Source organism: Crocuta crocuta, unplaced genomic scaffold (assembly GCF_008692635.1).
Source record: "Crocuta crocuta isolate KB4526 unplaced genomic scaffold, BGI_CrCroc_1.0 scaffold190, whole genome shotgun sequence".
NCBI lineage: Eukaryota > Metazoa > Chordata > Mammalia > Carnivora > Hyaenidae > Crocuta > Crocuta crocuta.
In genome coordinates this window covers 11,475,514-11,495,394 of record NW_027527955.1, presented here as the reverse complement: position 1 = coordinate 11,495,394, position 19,881 = coordinate 11,475,514, and the positions used below count along the sequence as shown (strand labels likewise).

The window sequence follows — 19,881 nt, the reverse complement described above, 5'->3', positions numbered from 1 at the left end:
ATGAAACCAGATTTTGTAGAATCACATGTCAGAAACACTGTCTTTGAGCAAACTCTAAGCTTCAGCTTTCAACTTTTTATGTTTGGATACTCATCCCCAATGCCACCCTAACCCACCTTCTTGGGAGAGGAGGGAAACAACATAAAGAAAGTTAAAAGACAAAGAAATAGAAATATTTGCAGCTTAACACAAAGAGCTAACTTCTTAAATGTATAAGGAGCCCTTGAAAATCCAGTAGAGAAATAGGCAAGGAGTAGGAACAGACAGATCACAGAAAAGGAAAAATAAACAGTTCTTTCTTAAAAGTTTAATATGGATATTCAACCTTACTCATAAAAAAATGCAAAATAAACTAGGTTGGGATGCTGTTTTCACCTTTCAGATTGGCAAATATCAAAAAGTATGGTAACTACTGGGCAGGGTGTGTTAATGAGAAATATATTAGTATAAACTGATATTTGGTAATGTTAAAAATGTAAATTTCTTTGAAGCAATTCCACTTCTAATAATTTATCTTACAGATATACTAACACATTTATGAAATGATGTTCATACAGAGATGTTCATTGCAGCATTGTTTGTAATAGTAAAAGGTTGAAAATAACTTGAATGTCTATCAATAGGGGAATAGTTAAATTATGGTACATTGTAACAGTGAAATACTGTGCAGCTATTAAGAAGTGAATTAGCCCTACATGTACCATATGGAAAGATCTCTAAGCTGTATTATTGGTACAAAACAGTGTGTATGGTATACTGTCATTTGTATTTATAAAAGAATATGCATACAATTGCTTTTACATGCATAGAATATCTATGAAAAGATTTATAAGAAGTGAAGAATGGTTGCTTTGGGAGACAGACTGTATGTTTGGGAGACAGGGTTGAAAAGGAAGGTCCCAAACCTGCAATCTAAATGTTTCCAAAATGTTTTATGGTCACAAGCAAAGAGCCTGGGAAAAGCCACGTCTCCTCCCTTTCTCAGCTTAATTTCATCATAAATGATCTACTCTATTTCCCAGTCTTGTAATGTTTGAATTTGAAGAGAATGAAAGGGATATGAAGTCTTTGTTTCTGTCTTTCCTTTTGTGGGAGTTTTTCCTCTCTTCAGTCTTTATCTTTAGCAAGCCATCAATGCAGTTGAGTTTTTAATCTCCTTTCTGCCATTTAAAATCACGTTAGCTGGTAGGGACTTGCCGTGAGAAGGATGGAATGAGTAGGATATAATAGTGGCCAACAGCAAATGATCAAAATACATAAATCATGACGGGAAAATTAAGACCTTATAGTCCAGTCTTCTCCTGATGAAAGTTGATATGTAGTGGAAAAGTATAGCAATGTTTTCAATTGTGAAATAGCATTTGGTTCCTACTGTGAAAAAATGTAGATTTAAAGATTACTCTTCAAAAAGAACCAGAAACACAGATGTGTCAGTAATTTTATGTCTTCCAAATATTTCTTTCATATGATTAATACTTTTTAAAAAGAAACAAACCAACCTTAGAATGAAGGAGAGCCCTTACTTTTCCTCTTTTTTTTTTTAAACAATTTCTCATAGGAAACAACATGAAAGCAAATGTCCAAGAATATGGGAAAGGATCATTGGCATGTTTTCAAGTTAGTCTGATTATGTCAGATGAATGATGATAGAACAAAAGATTATTAAACTTACCTTCAGCTCTCATCTCTCTTCAGCTTTCCAGTTCTCCTGGGAAGTGATAGTCTTTGAGGAAAAGGAGTGTTAATGTTTTAAGTGTAGAGACCTAATTTCTTCTCAGAAGAGCCTACAGGTGAATGTGAACATTCTGTGGCAAGCCTCCAGTGATAGGTTCTTTTCCTGTTAGGGAAGAGGAGATCTCTAATTCTAAGGGTTAATTCAGGGAGAAGATATTTTGAAACCTTCTATATAGTTACTCATAATAAACCATCTTCTCCAATCCATCTGTAACTTTTAAAAGAAATCAATATTTTTATGTCAGTAAAACTAAAAATAGCGAAAGCCCAAAGAAGATGATGATAGTGGAAAAGGTAGCTATGAATTGTGAGGCCATGGAATGTATTGCTTCAAATCTAAATGTAAATGTTATTTGTCAGGCACAGCATTTTATATAAAAAGCTTAATAAGTGATGGTATATTCTGCAAACGATCTGTCTAAAGTGTGGCTACAGAAGCAATTTTCCAGATAACACATGTGGTTGGTAGAACCTTATGACATGTTTTAAAAGATCTAGACCTTAAATCACAGAAGTTGTAAGGAAATTTAAAGATAAATATATAAAGTGGATTATGTGGGAAATCTATAATTAAAATTAAAAAGTTAAGCTATTATGTAAAAAGAATATCACAATCCTTTTTAACATTAGCAGTAGTGATTTAGTGTAGTCTGTGCATGTTGGATGACTGGTCTGCCCTGTCATGTGGGCAGTTTTTTTTTCAACCTCTGTGGCCTTAATGTTTGATCCTGACAGCATTTGCGTCATTGATGCATATCACTGCCAATGTGATGTCAGCATGTGGGTGTGCAGTTACTGAGAGATAATCTAATGTGCTGCAGTAAAATCCCAAGCACTATTTCCTACTAGAGTAACAAAGAATGATTCATCATTGTTCACATTAGACTGATACTAAAAATAGTAGTGTTCACAACCTGCTGTATCCATGAACATTAATATCACAGCCTTTGTAGCTTTCTAAACAAGAACATTAAAAATAACTTCTTTGGAAACAGGTGCTTGATAAACACACCTCCTACTTCAAATTTTTTATCTATATACAATTCAATTTAGTGCCAACTAAACGTTTTTCTACTTAGTGTGCTTATCACTGGTAAATCTAAATGCCTATTAGCAAATCTAATTATACAAATTTTTAATTAGCTGTACACAGATACATGAAATTACCCATAATTCTGGATCATACTTAGGCCCCTAATTTAAGTAGTCTATCTAATCTTAAAAAAGAATAATATATTTTCAAGGAAAAAGCCCTTGAACATCTAAGCAGTGAATAATGGCCTTAATCTTTTCTCTTTCTTCTGTAACTCTCAGCATTACCCTGTTCCCAAATTATAATCACCAACTTATTAAATTCCTGGACTCAATGCCTATGCTAATTGCCTGCCTCAAGTGAATAAATGTTGCCAAGTATTTTGTAGACTTATCAGATAAGCATCTACTATTAGTAGGGTGATTTTATTTGGTCCCAATTTGTCTAGGACAGTCCCAGTTTATACATAACTCATCTTGGTGTCCAATCAATTCAACATTTGTTCCAGACTTTTCATTGTTTAACAGAGTATAATTCAGTGTTTCATTAAAATAAGCTGTAGTGCAGGGTGCCTGGGCGGCTCAGTCAGTTAAGCATCTGACTTCTGGTTTCTGCTCACATCATAATCTCACAGTTTCATAAGTTCAAGCCCCACATGGGGTTCTGTGCTGGCAGCATGGAGCCTGCTTGGGGTTCTCTCTCCCTCTCTCTCTGCCCGGCCGCTTCTCTCTCTCTCCCCCACCCCTTTTCTCTCCCTCCCTCTCTCTCTCTCAAAATAAATAAAAAACAAACTTAAAAAAATAAGCTGTAATGCATCTGGTCATCTACCATTTTGTATTTCCAGCTTCAGCCATGACCTCTAGTAAGCAGTATATCCATCTGTTGTTTTCACTTTAACCTATGATTAAATCTTAAAGGCAACTAGACTAAATTGTTTCTCTTTTTCTAACCTTTACCAGAAGCAAGTCAAGGACAGCAGTGAAGGTACTTAGAAGTAAATCAAAATAGTCTTAGATCTAGGTGGCTAGGGTCAGATAACTCCTTCCAGTCTCCTAGTAGTGGTGGCTGCTGAAGAAGTATGTGATGCTGCTGCCCCTACTGGCCACTTGGCATCATGAGGTGACCATTGGGAAGCATATAGGTTAGATGAATATAAAGTACATGCAGGAAATAAAGTGTAAACATCCCTGCCACAGAATATATGGAAAAAAGTCTGAATAGTTTTGTCATTTATTGTATAAATCTATAACTACTTATTATTTGCAGTGCTTTTTTTTTTATTTTGCAATAAATCCTTCAACAGTGAGCTAAAAAAATTTTTTTAATTTGGTTAAATATTTATAAGAATCATAAATGGAGACAATTCAGTGAGTTTTGTTTGTTAAAATTTGGAGGTAGTTGTGGTACCAGTGAAAATAATTGGACTGAGATATTTACACATTTCAATAGAAAAAAATAGAATTATGAATATCCTCTATTTAGCAGAATTTGCTCCGATCATACTAGATGGCACCTAAGAATCAAGAGTATTCCCTGAATATAAATATTGTAGTCTTAAAATATTACAGAAAAGAGTCAATTAAAGGTGTCAATATTTTCAAAGTTATTAACCAGAAAATAGAATAGTTGCAGGCAGTTTTATGAAAAAATTAAAAATGGACTATACTGAAAAAAGAACATTTTCAGTTAAAGACCAGGGATATGGAATTAGAGACACATAATAGCTAACAGATTTACTAAAATACATGGATATGTACTAAGAATAATTGTTCTAACACTATTTCAGTATCTAGATAGTTAATATAAAGAAGTCTGTAAAATATTCTTTAATGTACTTGTATATATGTTTTAATAAAACATTATATTTTTTAACACTTATTATAGCTTTTCATGCCCTTCAATGTAATAAAAAGCAGTTTGTCAATCAATAAAGAATTATGTAATTCTAATGATTGTTAGGCCCCTCTTTCACTTTCAGAAGTGCCCTCAACTGGATGATGATAATATGATTATCCTACCTCTACTGTTTTCTCCCTCTTGCATCACCAGAACTTAGCTAGTCTCAAAAACAAATCCTTATCTCTCTTACTATTAAGAGTTACTCCCAAATCCTTGTCCGTAGATTTGGGGAAATTTCACCAGTTTAAGAAATGGGAAAAATAAGGATAATATAGTGGTTTTTCAGTAAGCCAAATTTATTGAAGTTAAATCCCTTCAGTTTTGAGGTTAAAATATTCTTTCTTTATGAATGATGTGGTAATATAGAATGGACTTTCTTCTTTTCTTAATTTCCTCCCTGTTTCCTTTTAAGGCCATAATTTGGCTTAATAAAAAGCTGATTACTGGGGCACCTAGGTGGAGTGGTCAGTTAGGCATCCAACTCTTAATTTTGGCTCAGGTCATGTAGTGAGATTGAGCCCCATGTGGGGCTGTGTGCTGAGCGTGGAGCTTGCTTAAGATTCTCTCCCTCTTACCCTTTCCCTTGCTCATTCTCTCTCTCTCAAATATGAAAATTAAAATTTTGTTTTTTTAATATTTATTTTTGAGAGAGACAAGAGTGCAAGTGAGGTGGGGCACAGAGCGAGGGAGACACAGAATCTGAAACAAGCTCCAGGCTCTGAGCTGTCAGCACAGAGCCCAATGCCAGACTCGAACTCGGGAATGGAAAGATCATGACCTGAGCTGAAGTTGGACACTTAACCCATTGAGCCACCCAGGCACCCTAAAATATAAAAATTTTAAAAAGCTACTTACCTTAATAAGTCCCTAAAATTTGTTTCAAAATTTTACTGACACATAAATCAAACTACTTGGGAAATACTGTATTAGAACACAGATATCGCTATAGATATCTCTGTTCTCTTGACCAGTCTCTGGCTCAGATCTAGCCTCCTAACTTCATCCAGCTTCCCTCAACCCCACTTAATCCAAAACCATGAAAACATGGTTTTCACATGATCTTCACATTTGCTTTCTATTGGCATGAACCGTGTAAAGTAAAACTTTTATTAAATTGATACCTTAGTTCAATATAAATAAAGAGGGAAATTATAGAGAAAGAAAATGCTACTATGTGGCCAGATATGCAAGGTGACTAAGGCCCCTAAAAGGGGAAAGAGGAAAAATACAGACAAGCAAATGAGAGAGATTTAAAAGAAAGTTTGACTTGTGCCCAAGAACAAAGTTATAGGTTCTAATTCTTTGTCCCCCTTATCCTCCTGAGATTATTTACATATGTCACCATCGGTGACTCTCCAGCAAGAGACTCCTTCTAACTCCTTGATTAGTTGTAGATATCATTGACCTTTCCTAGTTGCCTAGACTGCATGGACATGCATCAGTTATAATCTAAGCTGCATGAGCTTAACACATGTTATTTAGATGTTCATTGAGAACCTGTACCTTAATACTGCCACAAGAATCAGAATCACTGTCATGGTCAGAATCAGTCTTTTGAAGGATTAGATATATATTTGTAGAGTAGAATGAGATGTATTTCAGATCCCCACTCTTCAATTCATGTCTTAATAATTTGAAACCACTGAGTTGAATCAGTCTGCCTCTTAAGTTTTCTAACATGCAGTGACCCAGACATATTACAATCTAAAAGCGGCCTTAATAAGCACCTGATCTTGGTTCTTTATTGGCCGAAAAAAATTATAAAATAAAAGTCCACTTACGCAGCACCTGGGTGGCTCAGTCGTTTAGGCATCCAACTTCAGCTCAGGTCATGATCTCTCATGGGTTTGAGCCCTGCACTGGGCTCTGTGCTGATAGCTCAGAGCCTGGAACCTCCTTCTGATTCCGTGTCNCTCTCTCTCTCTCTCTCTCTCTCCCTCCCTCCCTCCTCTCTCCTCTCTCCCTCTCTCCCTCTCTCTGCCCTTCTCCCATTCACGATCTCTCTCTCTCAAAAATAAATAAAACATTTAAAAAAATTTTTTTAATAAAAGTCCACTTTAATTTGCTTTATAACTAGCAATCCCTTTCTGTGCATCTGCTGATTCAGCTGTCTTGCTATCTTAGCTGTTTATTTTGCAACTGTTTTTGAGGGTACGTTGCTTAAAGTTAAACATTTATTGATGCATTACTGAATTTTATATATGACAGAAGTCAGCATGGGGTTATACCTGCTTTAGTTTTTTCAAGCCAAATCACTACTGTGCTCTATGGCAGCATAAGACATGCTTTATCTGCATAAACTATCTTGACAATGCGGTCTTGGTGTCTTAATTTTAATCATATTTCAGTTCATACAGACCAGAAAGGTTTTATGGCCCATCTCTAGAAAAGGCATAAGACCAGCTTCACTCCCTATTTATATTATTTTTTCTATCCTAATTTTCCCTTTCCTTCAGTTTGTCAGCTGTTTTGTTTTGGGGTTTGTTTTATTACTTTGAGGAGTTTTTTTAGCTTTTGTTTTTGTTTATATATCTCTTAAATCTCCTTAAATTGTTTCTGGAACAGGCTTGGCTATTAAGTAATTCAGTTTTCCATATGAGACATCCCCCACTTACTAGAAACTTTTAGAGTCTTTCTTCACAACAGTTCCAGTGAGATACATTTAGGTACATTTTGCTTTGTTTTCATTCTGTGTAACTAGCAAATATTTGGGGTGCGTTATGCCAGGTCTTCCATCCAAATGTTTGGTGCTTTTCTATTTGTAATTTATCTTCAAGTGAATCTTGGTAAAATTATGCTGCAATTTTCTCATTCATTTTGTAATTTGTAATGTTTGTTATGTCCTAAACAGGAGCGATAGTATAATGTAATGGTGAAGAACATAAGTTTCAAAGCTAGACCACCTAATTCTGTTAACAGCTTACTAGATCTGAGATCTTGCAAGCTACTTAATCTCTTTGTATCTTAGTTTCCTTACTTATAAAATGAAAATAATAGTTATTCCACATCAGATGGATATTTTTCAGATTAAATGAGTTAATATCTGTAAAGCACTTAGACCGGTGCCTGGTACCCAATACATACATATAAACAAAGTCACCCAAGTGTCACCACATCTTGTATTGACAAATCTACCTGAAAATTAGTAGTTCAAGAATGCTAATAGTTAATGTGTTAAAACATTATAAAAAGTCTAAGCAATTGCTGTGACATGTCATGCTATTGATTTAAGAGAACCCTCTGCAAAATGTTTGAGAGTGTTGTGAAAATAAAAAGCAGGTGCATTTTAAGTTTATTGGAATTGTCACATAATCAGCTAAGAAAGGGAAAATGAAGAATAAGCTCATCACTGCATGATGCATTCCTGTTTATTCCTCTAGGAAAATTGTTTGATGCACATTCTTGAATTAAAAAGGTTTTTAGGAAATATAAAATATGTGTGTCTTGCATTGTCCTTATTATAACTGTAAAGTATTTGAAAGTATGGACCATGTCACTCATCCTCGGCATTAAAACTTTATGGCAGCTGTGAGGATAATGAGGATGGAGAGCTATAGAAGGATTGAAAATAATGAAGACAGTTGAAAATACTGAACGGGACAGAAATAACCAGTACAGCAAAGAGCTAGTGGAGGATGAAGTGGAAGTTAGATCAAGAGTAGAAGTGGATGGAGCACCTGAGTGGCTCAGCCGATTAAGCTTCCAACTTCGGCTCAGGTCATAATCTCCTGGTTCGTGAGTTTAAAGCCCCACATGGGGCTCTGTGCTGAGAGCTTAGAGCCTGGAACCTGCTTTGGATTCTGTATCTCCCTCTCTCTTCCTCTAACCCACTCATGTTCTCTCTCTGTCTGTCTTTCTCTCAAAAATAAACAAACATTTAAAATTTTTTTTTATTTAAAAAAAAAAAATGAAGTGGAGCAGTAGCTTTGACCTGGTGAAGGGACAGTGATTCTGCTGAAAATAGAAGAAAGAGGTGAGAAAAGTTTATAAATAACATTGAAATAGTTCAATTTCGTGCTGACATACATGGTTGAGATGAGGTTGGGAACGTCCTTAAAGGGTGGTGGAGATCTCTGATAATCACTCTAGAAAACAGGATAGACTATTTACCAGAGATGAGTTCCTAAAAGGATTCCTGAGCAATGCTGATGGCTGAGTTAAGGTTGGAGATAACTAAATTTATAAACATGACAGCCTGAATGCCATTTGATTTCTGTAGTTCAGATCTAAGAGAAAGGAAGTTAATTATCTCATTAAAATTAGAGATTTGGGGGGAGGGGATGTAAAAGGAAGACATGGATGGGAAAGGAAATCAGGCAATGAAGGTAGTGTTCAATCAGGAAGAAAGGGAAAATTATTATGAGAAAGAACAAATATTGTAGAAGAAAGAGAAAACTGGAGAGATGAAAGATAGATGTGGTGGCCAGATACTGAAACATGAAAGTTTGGGATTTTAAAGATGAGACAGTGGAATTTTAAGTGATAAGTTCCAGGATGTGTCTTTGAAGATAGGTTACTAAAAACAGAATGCAAGAAAATTTGAAGCTAAGTTTTTTAGACATTAAAGTCATTGTACTGATGGGCTAGAGTGGGATAGACGGGGGAGAAAACTGAACAGCGTGCTGCCAAAGTTCTCAATAAATGAGAACAGCATGATGGGCATGGAGGAGGGCACTTGTGGGGATGAGCACTGTGTATTATATGGAAACCAACTTGACAATAAACTATTTAAAAAAAAAAAGAAAAGAAAAGAATGTAACAGACACCACCTATACCCCCTTAGGTTTCCCTCAGGAAATCTGACAAAAGACCTAACTAAAAATAAGTAGTAGACCATAAAACATACGACCCATAGGACATGACATGACCACAGATCACCCCTCATACAGTGGAAATGAGCCAATCAGGAACGGACAGCCCAGCACCTAGAGCTATCAAGCCCATAAGGGTAGAACCTGAGAAGGAACAGGGGGGGAGAAAAGAGGGGATGCCCAGAACCTTATAAAACAAAGGTCCTTGCCTATAGTTGAGGGTATTCACCTTCAAATGCCCCCTCTCTGTAAAGAGAGCTTTCATACTAGTCTTACGTTCTCATCTTATACCCTAATAAACTTTTACCTGCTGCTCAAAATAAATAAATAAATGAATAAAAATGAGAACAGCAATGAGAAGGGGTAGAACTTCATGTCATATATTTATATGACATGATCTCAAGGAAAAAGAAACAAGCATGAAACTGGAACAACAGTGGTAATGGGAAGCAGCCTCGGATTATCTGGAGAATGCCTCAGGAGAGAATGGGAAGCCTCTACTCCCAAGGGCTGCTGAAAAAGCTATCCTGGTGGAGCCAGGTTTCATTTCAAGGAAACACATTAATAGGTGTTCTGTGAAAAGATTGAGAATATAGGGAAATTTATTTATAATAGGGGGAAAGGCTCTAGTGAACACAGTGGAAAGAGTTGAGAAGATTATCAATTTAAAAAAGTCAGGTGGAAACAGCTGTGTGAGAACATGAGCAAAATGAGAAAGTGGGCTGCAGAGTCTTGCCTTTTGTTTAAGGACTGAAAATCAGAGGCATGGTTAGATTTGCTGAGAGGCTGATTTACAAGCTGATTCTCTTGAGACCAGGACACTACTCTCAGGCCTTGTTCTTCAAGGCAGTCTTGCCTTTTAATAGGAACTTTGAAATTAACAATTACTCTTTGCCACTTTTGAGGATGGTTCTTTAGTGTCTTACCTCCTCTGGAGTGACTGGCATGTATTTATTGAAACCTATTACTCCAAGTTATCCCTTGCTAATTCTTTTCCACCTTCTTAGGAAAGGAGGCTTTGAATGTGGTGTACATAATTTTTTTAATATACCCTTATTATTAGATAACCCTGGCTTTGCTTCATTGTGTGCCCTTGGCAAGATACTTAACTGCATCTACTTCAGATTCCATACCTATAAATGGTGCCTATATCAGTTATTGTGAGAATTGAGTTAACACATGTAAAACACTCTGAGTGGTGCCTGGCACATACTCTGCAATATATAATTATTTCTGAAAACATGTAGTAATCATACTTTTATTTATAATAATAGCTATCATTTATTGAGTAGTGCCAACCAGTGTACTCAGTACTTTAAATACACCTAAATTGAATCTCACAACAATGCTACGAGGTTGATAATTTTAACCTTTTTACAGAAGGAAAAAGACTTGAAGAACAAAAATTGCCTTGCTAAAAAATACTGAAGCTTTTATTAAAACTTAAATCTTTTGTTATCAAAATATATTTTCTTTCTGCTCTGCAACTTGTAAACAAATCACAATGATTATCATTACTTACACATTAATATTAACTATGAATAAATTTCCTTAGCTTACATAATACCATGAAGTAATGACAGGACCTCCAAAAGTTTGTACAGTCTTCTTCTCCTCTCTTGTAACAACATCTTTGGTCTCTGTAGGAGCTTAGTTATTGTGTTCTGAGCCTGAACCATGGCCTGTCTTAAGATTTCATGAACATGAGTGAGAATATCACCCACCAAGTATCTATTAATATCCAGGTTAAATCTTAAACATACAAACAACAAAACTAAATCAGAAAAGAAGTGAAACCAACACTTAAAGTGATCATCTTTATTAACTTGAGAGGCAAATGCCAGCTTGAAACACGAATCCTACATTTGAGGAACACTTTGATCAAGCCTGTATTCTGTAGACAATTGTGTGATGTGAGCATTCTTTAACACTTAAGTGTTGAGCATAGAGAGTGGATCAAGTTACAGAAGGATGTTTCAGAGCGAATCTTCTAAATTAATAAATGTTATATGTATCTTAACCTTTCTAAGTAGAGGTAGCAGTCTGAATAATAAAAACAATTCAAGATAATGCCTGTAATGTTATAGAAAATAAATGAAAACAAAGAATACTGTTTTACATCAAATATGTTATTTCTGTAGGTGTATTTTAATGAGCTTTTGAGTTAGTTCAGAAGGGAGTCTGAAAGACCGTCAAAGTCGAGGCGGCAGCAGTAGAAACCGTTTAATCATTTACTATATCCCAAACGCTGGCAGCAGGAATGTTTGCGGTTTTTTTTTTCTCCTTCCCTTTCCGCGGGTCACTGCACATCACGTGATGGGTATCACGTGACTCGGTCAAAGGATCTTTTCCTCTCTCTGCTCTGCAAAAAAAAAAAAAAAAAAAAAGGCAGAACCGTTCTCCAATTAAAGCTGTTAACGTGTACTACGCTGTTTCCTTGTTGGATTTTCTTGTTCTCTGCTGCTACTGTAAAAACAAAATGAGTGGTAAGATTTACTGTTTTTGAACATTCTTCTTCTATTTTAAAACCTAGAAAGTATTGTATTAATCTAAAGTCATGCCGTGTGTTTTTTTCAATAGATGCCAAGTGTATCGCAGTAAAATATTTTAAATTGGCCATGTAGTTATAAAAAGATTAGACTCTATTTGGAGATGGGCTGATTTTGTATTACACAGTACATTATTTTTTAGCGCCTTTATTTCACTAGGTTTTCTTTTTACCACTAAAATCTGAATATTGGCATGCGATTATTTGGAAGCCATTGTGAAAGCTTGCTTGTAAAGAGAACGTGTAGCACGTCAGCAGCCCGTTGCATTTTAAGAATTTAAATTAAAATTTGCAGTTTCATCAAAAATTTTTTTAAAACCCTTTAAATGTGAATGTATGCTAATAAAAAAAATAAAGAATTAAACTTACAGTAGATGAAATATCACCTTTATTAAATCATTGATGGCACTTTTTTTTTTTAATAGTTTATTGTCAAATTAGTTTCCACATAACACTCAGTGCTCATCCCCACAAGTGTGATTGGCACTTTTTAAGGAATGGAGGTGAGGGGCTTCTCAGATTTCTTAAGACAATTGGTAGAGAGAATTGTTTCCTCTTCTGCAAGGTTTTGGAATAGGTAATATGCCCTTAAAAACGATTAATAGCTCTATGACTTGGGGTAGATTTTGCTTATGTTGTACAGATTATTAAGGAGCTGCTAGGTGTATGTACAGTTGTTCAGATAGCTTGTCTTATACCAGATGTGCGTTTAATGGTACAATCTGTAACAGATTTGGCTTCTTTATTGGAACAGACTACCCCTCACTGCATTTAATCAGGGTTTGTAGTTAATCTTTTACTACTTTCAATATTTTATTCCAACAGTTCTTTCAAAGGTATTGTTGAAACTGAAGTGGTAAACGAACATTTGCATCAGTAAGCATTCAAGGTTTTAGGGTTTTGCTGCTGTAGACAGGAATAGCAACTGAAGTGGTGCAGTAAATATTGTGGTTCTAAATTGTATTTACTGTGTTTATATATGGGATTTTATGTGTTCAGTGTTGAATGTTATTTCACACCAGTGTTTTAGATACTAAATATGGTATCCATGAATTGTCTTTTAAAAAAATTAACCATTTAACATTTCTGCCTCAGGATAAGATAATTTACTTGCTAGAGTGAAATGATTATTTCACAGGGAAATGAGTTAATCATTATTCCTGGACTGCAACAAGTAAGGTATTTACTGCTGGTTTATTTTAGGTTTGCGCTGTTTCGTTGTGTTTTCAGTATCATACTTAAACATAATTAAAGAATAAAGTTGAGTATTGTACTACTAAAACATAAGTATAAAGTATAAAGCAGTCTTCAAAGTATGTGGTTTGAACTGTAACTTTGTAATATTTATATATTAATATTTTTAGTAAAAGAAAGGCAACCCAAAGCAGCTATATAGTTTTGCAATTTTAAATGTAATCAGCAATAACTTATTTTTTACTCTGGGGGCTAAGAAACAACAACAAAGACTTATTCTGATGACTTGATTTAAGAATTAATTTGACAGGGGCGCCTTGGGTGGCTCAGTCTGTTAAGTGTCTGACTTTGGCTCAGGTCATGATCTCGCTATTCATGGGTTCAAGCCCTGTGTGGGGCTCTACTGACAGCTCAGAACCTGGAGCCTGCTTCAGATTCTAGTACCCATCTCTCTGTGCCCCCCCCACCCCCACTTGTGCTTTGTCTCTCTCTCTTTCTCAAAAAAATGAATAAACGTTAAAAAAATTAAATTTGACATGTGAAAGGAACCACAGGCCCTGGCACATTAAGTAGAAGCTCAAAAAATATTAATTTCCTTTACTAAAATTGGAAGTTGGATTTTCAGTGAATTCTCCTTCTGGTTCCCAGCTAAATGTCACATACTATAAATAATACCTAATCCAGTTCTCAGGATTCAAAAAGCTAGTTTACTATAATTTTATTTGAATTAGACATAAAACAGCATTTTCTTAAAACTATTCTCATTTTCTGTTGAGTCCACCATAGAGAAGCTAAAAGATAGGTTTTGGGGCACCTGGGTGGCTCAGTCGGTTAAGTGTCCAACTTCAGCTCAGGTCATGATCTCAGTCTTTGAGTTCGAGCCCCACGTTGGGCTCTGTGCTGTCAGCTCAGAGCCTGGAGCCTGCTTTGGATTCTGTGTCTCCCCCTCTCTCTCTCTGCCCCTCCCTCACTCATGCTCTATCGCTCGCTCTCTCTGTCTCAAAAATGAATAAACATTTTTAAAAGTTTTAAAAAAAACAAGATAAGTTTTGGATGAAGACTTTTTGGCCTAGAGGTATAAAGCCCCCACAAGTTTTGTTGTGTAAATTAATAGGTTAATTTTGGCTTTAATGTAGGAAAATTTTATTCTTCCTTACTCTTTTTTTTTTTTTAAGATAATGAAGACCTTAATTTTTCTTAGAAGCATTGGAGTATATACTTCTTAAGCCTCAAATTACATCAGTTGCCACTGATACATAGTATTTTATTGTTTACTAAATATGTTGTGTATATATATATCCGTAAATGAAACTGCCTGGTTTTCAATCTTTGTGCTACCACTAGAGCAAGCTTAACCTGTCTGCCTTAATTTCCACATCTGGAAAATGGGAATCGAATGATTGTGAGAAGAAAACAAAACAACAACAACAAAAACCCTAACACATAGTAAGTTAGTGTTAGTTGTGTATGATTAGCTATTTTAAGAAGATATTCTGAACAACTTCATATATTTGGTGGACTTGTTTTGGATGGGAAGAGTATTTTGTTGGAAAAGTTATTTTTATAGTCATATATAATAACATAATCTGGTAGTCTGCCCACACACAGGCACCTACATATACACTCCTTATTTCCTCTTAACCGCTTGACTCTTTAACCTATTCTCTCCCTTCCTCTCCCTTTCTTTTCTTTCGTTCATCTCTCCCTTCCATCTTTCACCTCTTTTTCTTTCCCTTCCCCTTCTCTTCCCCCCCACCCCATTCCATCTCTCCTCACTCTCTTGTCTTCTTCTTTACCCTCCCCTTTTTCCTCTTATCTCTTCCTTCTGTGCCCCCTCCCTTCCTCTTATGCCTGTATTTCTCCTCCATCCCTTCTGTCTTCCCTCCCCTCTTGCTTTACCACTGTTTAGCATTTATCCTCATGTACCCCCTTTTCCTACATTCTCTTTTCTCTTTCCTTCTTACCGCTCCCTTCCTTTACCATGTCCGGACTGCCAACCACTTTGTTGTTTGGTTGTCACTCCCCTCGCCTGAAAAGAAGAAAGTGGCTGTAATCTGGATTTGCTGTAACCTCTGTGCTCTTCATTCTGTTTTCCTGAAGTATGTGTAATGTTACCAGTGAAATTGATTTCTTTTTTTGCTCTATGATTAAGTTTTTCCTCCTCTTTAAAAAAAAATAATTGATATCCATTATATGTACTCTGCATGTTAAAATTCCACATATAAAAAAGAACTCTTCCCCCGTTACATGCTTCATTAGACTCTTGGGTACCTTTATTCCTAAGAAATGAGTAAGGCTCTTTGAGAATGTTTAATCTCAAATTATTAAAAACTAGTGGATGAGGGGACAGTGCAGTCGAAAGTTACAAGGGAAAAAGGTTCTGAAGGTGAGATGCTTCTTTTAAAAAGTTGCATAAAACAAGTAAGATTTTAGTTACTAGAAAAAATAAAATACACTTTACAAAAGTGCCTGTTTTATCCCACAAATGTTAAGAGATAAATAATATTTATAAAAGTTATCTGGAAAGGATAACAGTAAAAATGAAAGGAAATACAGAATAAGACAAGCTGAATTTTCCTTCCCGCCCCCCACCCCATAAATTTTCAGTGTAAGAAACAAAAATTGTTCCTTGGCTAACTATGCATGTATAGGATCTTTCTAACTTTGTTTTCAAGCCCCCACAGACCTGACTTACACATTACACAAGAGGCTTTAAACACTAACAAAGCAAATCCCAAATTTTCTAATTCTTCTTCTCCTTACTGCCTTTCCCTCTTGGCTTTTTTTCTGTTGTTTTTCAAAGTTTGCTTTTTATATCTTTCATTGATTTTTATATGCAAAGTTTAGTTTGATTCTCCTCTAGGTGTTTCTAAACTTGCAGTCATAAGATTCAACAGGTATTTGTAAAGTAAATATACTCAAGACCCCATTGTAAGCATAATAAATAAGAATCTCTAGGAAAGCCTGGAAATTTTTGTTTTAAAAAGCTCCCCAAAAGGCTATTATCATCACCAGAAGGATTTGAAAAATGGAACTGCAGGTAAATAATATCCACTGTATTTTACAAGATAAACTTTTATGTTTTATAGCAGGTAAATCATCTGAATTTCTTTTCATAGTAATACAGTTACTGTTAATTTGTTTAGTTTAGATGAAGTATTCAAAGTGTAATTCAAATTGTTTTCAACTTTAGCTTGCTAAGTAATCCTGGATTGACACATCATTTCTGTGATTCATTCAGGTCCTGCTCAGGTTCCAATGATGTCCCCAAATGGTTCTGTGCCTCCTATTTATGTGCCTCCTGGATATGCCCCACAGGTATGTTTTTATGTTCTTTTTATATCTATATAATAGGAACCATAATGTTACTGTTTTAACTTTAATTCAGATTAAAAAAATACCATTTCAGTACTGAAGCTTACCCAGTACAGTATATCTTTGGTAAACCTATTTCAAATATTTTTTTTTTAATATTTCTTTTTTTTTCTTTTTTTTAAAATGTTCATTTATTTATTTTTGAGAGAGAAAGTGGGCGAGCACGTATCCATGAGGAGTAGGCACAGAAAGAGTTGGAGAGAGAGAATACCAAGCCAGATGTGGGGCTCAATCCCGTGAACTCTGATATTATGACCTGAGCCAAAATCTAGAGTCAGACACTTAACCCCTGAACCACCCTGGTACTCCTGTTTTTCAAGTATTTTAGTATGGTTAGTATATTTGGACAAAAGAAAATATTAAATTGACAACATCATCATTTGGCTGTGTCTTTAGGTGTGGAATTATAATAGAAAGTTAGTTCTAGAGCTTTATTTCCCTGAAAATGTGAATACTGTAAGTAATATCTTAAGATTTATAAGTGCCTACACTAACATTGCTTTAAATTAATTATTTGTTTAGAAGTAATCCTAGACAGTGTTCCATCCTTATTCATAAAATGTCTCACAGACACCCATCATAATTATGTGGCATCTTGTGGTACAATGAAGAAAATTCAGACCTATAGACCTGCAGCCCTAAGGGCTAAGGGAATTAGTATTATCACACACCTAATAATCCTTTCCTATGTATGTACCACTTGAGAAGCTCTGGCTTAAAGAATAAGATATAGCTAACTTATTTGCACAGGCAAACTAAATTAAATTGTAAGGTCTCAGGTGTTCAGTATCTTCTGCTCCTGAGATTCTGTGTAGTCTGCACTCATTGTCTCAAATACTTTTTGGAAATACTCAGTTTCTTTCTTTAGCACTGAATTTACACTTGAAATTTTCTGTAGGCCCTCTCTTACTTCCTTCCTGTTATGTCAGAATATTGATAGGATATTGTGTTGGATTTACTGCCCATTCTGTGAACCCCCGTACTGTGAATGACGGCAAAAGATGATGATTCTGGTGAAGAGAATGGAAGTAGTATAAGAATTAGAGTCAGAAAAGCTGGATCCATATCTTATTTCAGACCCTTGCTGGCTGCATAGCCTTAGACAAATCAACTTCCTGAAGTCTCTATGTCCTAACTGTAAGATGAGATGATAATATATATGAGATAACATTTGAAAGTATTTGTAAGCTTTTCAGAAGCTATGTCTATTTTTGTTTGACATATTGACTCTTCAGTTTATTGTAGCCTGCATTCTGTCTATAGTATCCTGCTAAATCTGCTCTCTGATATGTACCAAACTCAAAGCCTTTTTTTCCAGCCTAATCCTCTTTGACCCTTAAACATTTGATACCATTGTTATGATTTACCATGGATTTCCTTGGCATAAGGCTGTCCTGAATCTTTCTGCTTTTCTGATTGCTCCTTCTCAGACCTTTCTCTGCTTACATAAAGACCATATCTGGTCTTTTCTCTCTGGTGTAGTTCAGTTCAACAAACATGTATTGAATGCACCATGTACTAAGCTCTGTATTTGCTGCTAGTGACATAAAGATGTATTTGGTGCTACTGACAATTTATTTCAGTACAACTGAAGAGTATCCTGATGTACTCTCTGATAACAGTGCCTTTTATTTTTATGGCAAATTCCTACCCTTCTCATTTCATTCAATCATGACCTTCTAGAAATAGCTTTCCTTGAAAGTTTCCAGGTGTCTCTCCTTTTGGGTTCACATGGCACACTATGAACATCCCTCTTTTAGTGAATTTCTCACACTGCTTAATTATTTTTCTCTCCTGAGAAGATTATGAACTCTTACAGTTCCTGTACTCAGCAGTGGTCAACGAATATATATTGAGTGCTCATATATCTCTGGTAGTCTTCTAGATCATTATGATATACATGAATAAGAGGCACAGATCTCTGTTTCTCTGCAGTTAACGTTCTTGTGGAAAGAATAAAACAATAAGCATAATACATGGATAAATTATGTAATGTGTTACGTGGTAAGCAATGGGGGTAGACAAGGAAAGAATATAGACCTGGTGACATTTTAAAATAGGGTCATGAGCATGGGCTTCATTGGAAAAGGTGACATTTGAACCAAGTCTTGAAGGACAGGTAGGAGTTAGCCATGTATTTTTGGTGGGGTGGAAGAAGAGGATTCTGAGAACAGAAATAACCAGTGCAGATGGCCTAAGATGAGAACATGCCTGGGAATGGCAAGGTGGCCACTCTGGCACTACTGAGTCCTCAAAGCAGTATAGTCAGGGAACAAGACCAAATCATACAGGACTCATAACTTTATTTTCTCAGTGCTGAGAACAGCATCAGTCATTTAGTAGGGACCCAGTAAATATCTGTAAATCAGTCAGATAATCATCCACGTTGAGGTTCTTTAGCTTTATTTAGGCCAAGAGCCACTGAAATAATCTTCTTGTATTATTTATCTTCTGTACTATAAAGTACCTTTAGTTAGCTTGTTCACTCAATGAACTCTAGATTTTGACCTATAAAGTCTTACACAGTTCTGTTTCAGTTTATGTGTGTACCCTTCTCTTGGTATGTCTAATTGCATATTCATTTTTGCAGCCAAACATCCAGACCACCACAATAAAGCAAATATTGCAATAAAGGGAATCAAATGAATTGTTTAATTTCCCAGTGCATATAAAAATTACATTTATGGGGGCATTTGGATTTTGAACCTCCAACTCTTGATTTGGATTCAGGTTATGATCCCAGGTTCATGGGATCAAGCCCTGCTTCAGGCTCTGCACTGGGGGTGGAGCCTGCTTAAGATTCTCCTCTCTCTCTCTCTCTCTCTCTCTCTTTCATCTTTTGCCTGTCTCCCCTCACCTCTCTTTCTAAAATTAAAAAAAAAAAACTTATGTTTACACTACATTATAGTCTGTTAAGTGTGCAATAGCATTATGTTTTTAAAATGTACATATTTTTATTTAAAAATACTTTGTTAGAAAATGATAACTATCATCTGGGCTTTCAGTCAGTTGTAATCATTTTGCTGGTGGAGGGTCTTGCCTTGATGTTGATGGCTCCTAACTTGATGATGATCAAGTTAGGGTGTTGCTTGCTGAAGGTTGGGGTAGCTATGGCAATTTCTTAAAATAAGACAACAGTGAAGTTTACCACATTGATTAACTCTTTTTATTTCCCACTAACAATTTCTCTGTAGCATGTGATGCTGTTTTACAGCATTTATGCACAGTAGAACGTCTTTCAAAATCAGAGTCATTTCTCTTAAACTCTACCACTGCTTGCTTCATCA

General features: G+C 35.6%; 1 protein-coding gene across 9 annotated transcripts in view; it reads left to right on the top strand.

Annotated features, from left to right (window-relative positions):
* FNDC3A (fibronectin type III domain containing 3A) overlaps nucleotides 1–19,881 on the top strand; it is a 146,776-nt gene that overhangs the window by 71,234 nt on the left and 55,661 nt on the right. For 6 of the 9 annotated variants that reach the window (XM_077752618.1, XM_077752619.1, XM_077752616.1 and 3 more), the window contains one exon: nucleotides 16,461–16,537. The exons of 1 other annotated variant lie outside the window; for it this stretch is intronic. In XM_077752618.1, coding sequence (XP_077608744.1) covers nucleotides 16,461–16,537 — 77 coding nt within the window. Of the gene's footprint in view, nucleotides 1–11,871; nucleotides 11,964–14,563; nucleotides 14,666–16,460; nucleotides 16,538–19,881 lie in introns of those variants that run through there. 2 more of the 9 variants (XM_077752621.1, XM_077752623.1) reach the window with 2 other exon arrangements.